Source organism: Cupressus sempervirens, chromosome 10 (genome assembly GCF_028749045.1).
Source record: "Cupressus sempervirens isolate cs-2001-9-10 chromosome 10, ASM2874904v1, whole genome shotgun sequence".
NCBI lineage: Eukaryota > Viridiplantae > Streptophyta > Pinopsida > Cupressales > Cupressaceae > Cupressus > Cupressus sempervirens.
In genome coordinates, this window is record NC_143127.1 from 109,208,330 (window position 1) to 109,213,493 (window position 5,164).

General features: G+C 33.2%; 1 protein-coding gene across 1 annotated transcript in view; it reads left to right on the forward strand.

Moving 5' to 3' along the window:
* The first annotated feature begins 2,704 nt into the window (after positions 1-2,704).
* Positions 2,705-5,164, forward strand: part of LOC149532837 (uncharacterized) — an 18,626-nt gene continuing 16,166 nt past the window's right edge. Inside the window, exons 1-3 of the mRNA XM_089805772.1 lie at positions 2,705-3,002; positions 3,261-3,483; positions 4,050-4,196. Coding sequence (XP_089661898.1) covers positions 2,705-3,002; positions 3,261-3,483; positions 4,050-4,196 — 668 coding nt within the window. The remainder of the gene's footprint in view (positions 3,003-3,260; positions 3,484-4,049; positions 4,197-5,164) is intronic.

Below are 5,164 nucleotides of genomic sequence, written 5' to 3' on the forward strand. Positions count from 1 at the left end.
GGTTCAAACATATTGCCACATACAATAGATAAGTTGCCAATTATTATTATTTGAAGGAGAGATCCACGTGGGACACAATATGACTTTACTGTGAATAGAGATCATGTATACAAAGCCCTCAAATATAAAATAAAGCATGATAAATTTTACTTTGATGTTCAAATTAATGAAGATGCTCTCAATGATCTGCCTAGAAATAGAGATGAAAATGTTTTTCATAGATTGAAGATGGTAAATATGGAGTTTGATACAGATGCAAATGATATTATTTTCCTTGGTCCAGTTATAGGGACAGATGAAGGGAATGTAATTAAACACACAATATCAATGGCTTCAAGACCTCCTAATGCACAAAAGGAAATGGAACTTATCCATGCATGGGTTAATAATCCTAATGCAAACCTAGCATCATTAATAGATTGGCTGAGTATTGGTGTGTCAACTATTAATGAGTATGTCACATTAGGATTATTGGATATGGCATTCCCAACACTATTTCCTAATGGTACCTGTGATTGGCTAGAACCATGGTTGCGACACGTATATCTTCATGAATTTGTAAAGCATCTTGTGCAATATAGGGATCATCATTTTGGCAAACATCTTAGATTTAGATATTTCATGAATAACATGATCATGAGACATTGTGCATAGAGTTCAACCTATGTGTTTGTAAAGAGAAACTTTAAAGACATGCCAATCACCATCAATGAGTTGTGACAACATATGGAAACTACACCTCACTCTAGATTGGTAGATAAATTGATGCAGTTTCGTACAACACTAAGGGGAATAAGGTCATATTGGGCAAAATCTCATGTAGAATTGATAGATTTGCTTCCTCGAATTGGTTGTCCTACAATATTTTTCACATTGAGTGTAGCAGATATGTATTGGCCTAATTTACATGTGCTAATGCTAGGAACAATGCCAACTAATCCACACGAAGCTCAAAATTGGCGTAGGCAAAATATAATTGATTATCCTCACATTGTGGCACACTATATGCACTTGAGACACTCTATGTTTAGAAAAGAGATTGTAGAAAATGGAATGAATGTCAAATATTTTTGGTGTAGATATGAATGGCAACATAGGGGGTCCCAACATGTGCATGGATTCATATGGATTGAAGGGACACCTAATATGGATAATATTGATTGGTCAAATGAGGAAGAACGCAAAAGTGCTGAAAGATATTTTCATTCTATTGTTCATGCATGGAACCCTAGAGAAGATCCTCACCAACGAAATATATAGGTATGTTTATAAATATGTATTCTATGGTATAACTTGATATGACCTAATTTACTCATTCAAGTTATTTTGCATTGTAGCCTTTCATGAATTTTCAACAACACCCATGTCTCAAAAACACGAGACAACTTGTAGAGAATAATCTAGACCATGAATATGAGAAGATCCTAAATTGTGTAGAAAGACACACAATTTGTAAGGAGGGTGCATGTTTGCAAAAAAAAGGGGGGCATATGGTTTGCAGGTAATCATTTCATTATAGTGTGATATTTAAACCAAAATTGCAAATTGGTCACTACCTTCACATGACTAACTACATAACTCTCTTATATTTATTATAGGTATAATGCACCTTGGCCATTAAACCTAGAGGGATCAAAATTATATGAAGACAGAGAAACAGGTGAAAAGAAATTTGAACCAGCCAGAAATGATGAATGATTCAATTCACATAATCGCTACATACTACAACTACGGAGAGCAAATATAGATTGGCAACCTGTTCTTTTCAAACATGCTATAGTGAAATACATTGCCAAATATGCAGCAAAAGTAGAGAAAAGCTTAGAAACATACCACCAAATGTTGATGCACCTCTCCAACATGGAAAACTCAGATTATTTAGCTACACGTGCATATAGGAAACTTCTAACTAAGACAATTATAGAAAGAGACATTGGTGCTCAAGAAACATGTCATATGCTATTAGAGCTTCCATTGGTAGAGTGTAGTAGAAGATTTGTTAATCTAAATGTCTCCCGTGAGGTCTTCAAACCTATAACTATAAATAATGAAAATGGAAATGATGAAGAGAATTTTGAAGAACAAACAAAATCTTTCATTGATGGGTACAAAAAAAGCCCCTATGTATGGAAGCTATCACATTAATTGATGCAGCAAGATCATGGATATATAATCCTAAAGAAGATGAGAGAATAAATGGGAGCCAAGGGACAAAGCAGCAATAGTCAGAGTGTTTCCTAGATTTGTATCTATGCCTTCACACGAATCATCTAAATGGGTTGAATTTTGTTTATCAGAATTATTGCTCTACAAGTCATTTTGTGATATAGAACGAGATATTGGTCATAATGATGACACCATCGTACATAACTGGGAGATATTTAATTATATTCCTTGGCATGTTCAATGTACTATGGTGACAAACAATGATGAAAATCCAAGTGATTCTAACACTAAAGACAATGACAATGTTCAAAGAAATACAACAGAACATGAATGGGAAATTATATCTAGGTTGCATCATGGTCAAAACATAGAGTGCTCAGAAATAGACATGTTTGGGAGAAGAGACATTGGCAAACATACAAATTGGTCTATTGATTATAAGGGAGAAGAGTACACTACTACAACAATCAATTTTATAAGTAATATGAAGAATCATGGCTATCTAATATATGATGACATTCCCCAATGCATCAACTACATGACCCTTGGTGAAAAACAGAAAAAGGCAGTTGACATTATTATGACACACTATCACAGAAATCAGAATGTGGAGCCATTGCTCATGATAATTCAAGGAACAGCAGGCACTGGAAATTCCTATCTAATTGGCGCCATTAGTCAATCTCTTCAAAATTTAGCAATGCCCTCTATATCTCCACTTCTATTAATTGCACCAACAGGTGTTGCAACATTCAACATAGGAGCTTCTACAGTTGATGCAAAATTAAAAATACCAATACGAAATTTCTCTCAATTAGAAGGAACAAGACTCACCAGTTTTCAAGAAGAAATGGCACATATCAAGTATATTTTGATTGATGAAATGAGCTTCATTGGTCAGAACATGTTGGAGAACATAGACTCTTGACTTCGACAAGCATTCTCACAAAATGCAAATATAAGCTTTGGAGGTAAACGGCTTCACTTTTCCTCATTAACAAGTGCACCATGTAAAAAATATAGACTAATACATTAGTAAAATATAATTTCAAATTATATTTTTTGACATAAATATTTTCATTCCTATATTTCAGGTGTATCTATTATTTTGGTAGGAGATTTGGGCCAACTTCCTCCGGTAAGTGACAGACTTGCATATGACAGTAATAGAAGGGCAAAGTTGCTATGGCAGGAATTCAAGATTGTTGTCACTTTGGATAAGATATTCAGACAAGATGGGGAAAATGATGATCAACAAAGATTTCAACAACTTTTGATGAATATAGGAGATGCAAAACCACAAATTGATGATTGGAGGTTGCTAATGACAAGAACCCCTATCAAGATAGATCTTCCAACAAATTTATAGTTTGAAAATTTTTAGATTGTGGTGACTGATCAGGAAAGTACTGTACATACTTCATAAAATTTTTTTGGAAGTAGCCGACATGGTAGCCGACATGTTATGGCCGACATATGGCCGACATGTTATAACCCTAAAGCGGGTTAATACTTGTATAAAAAGGGCTTAGGGTTGGGTATTTTTTATATGTGGTGATACGAAATTGGTTCTTGTGGTGGAATTGAGCTGTAAGGGATTACGGATTGTAATCAGGTTGTAATCACTGGATTGTAATAAGATCGGACTTGCTATTTGGTGGACGTAGCCCAGGGATTGGGTGAACCACGTTAAATATTGGTGCCTTGTGTTCATTTCTGTGTGTTCTATTATTTTCTGTTATTGGTTATATTTTCATGTAGTTTTTATTTCTGTCCGCGGTTTATCCTAACAAAAATTATGTCCATCTATTCTCAACAAATGAAAATGTTCATAGTCATAATAGAAAAATGTTGCATTCATTGAAGTATCCTATTGCATGTAGTGTTGCGAAAAAAGCAAGAAATGGTAATGCATTGGAAGATTATTCAAATGACGAGCTTGATCTGGAATTGCTACTTTGTAATGATGCAAGGGTAATGCTAACATCAAATCTATGGGTACAAGCAGGTCTTGTAAATGGATCTTTGGGGTATGTTTGAATTATAGTCTACAAACAAGGTGGTGCTCCACCTAAACCTCCAACATATGTGATGGTTGAGTTTAATAACTATTCTAGACTACCATTTGAAGACAATCATCCAAAAACAATTCCAATTACACCAATAAAGAAAGGTACAACACTTCAATTGCCTTTAAGATTGGCATGGGCATTGACTATACATAAATCTCAAGGTTTGACTCTTCCAAAAGCGACCATTGATATAGGACCAAGAGAAAGACTAGGATTGACATTTGTAGCCATTTCTCATGTTAAATCTTTACAATGTCTAAGAATAATGCCTCCATTCACATATGATCGCTATGAGAAAATGAAAAAGGGTAGATAAGTCACCAAGCACAAGGATGAAGAAAATAAACTTAAGTTGTTAGAAAAAAATTGATGTAATATTTTTTTTTCAATACTTTGTCCCATGCAAGTACAATTTTGATTTGGCACTTTAATATTTTCTAATTTTTATTACACTTACTATACTATTGTACGATTATAGAATTTAAATAAATTTTTCATTTACTTGTATACTACTATGAATCACATTTCAAATGTTTCAAATACATGTTTTCACATCCATAATATATAAATAAAATTCTAATATACCATTGTAATTTCTTTTTTGTATTCTTACATTAAAGAAAATGATCACTTATTTTGTTATGCCCTTCTAAGTTTGTATCACACTGTGTCAAATAATTTTTTTCAAGATAAAAATACTAACGTTTCAAAAATGTGTCTCAAGATATCAATTTGATCAAATATATTTTATGTTTATTTCATGTAAAATACTTCAATTTAATTATTATGGTTACTATCCTTGATGCAACATTTCTTTCCTTTTTGAAAAAGTCATATTCTTTATCATGTTTTAATGATATAATTTTATTTCATAATTCCCATGCAACTTACGAAGATGTCAGACAAATTACATTTGGAATGGGTTT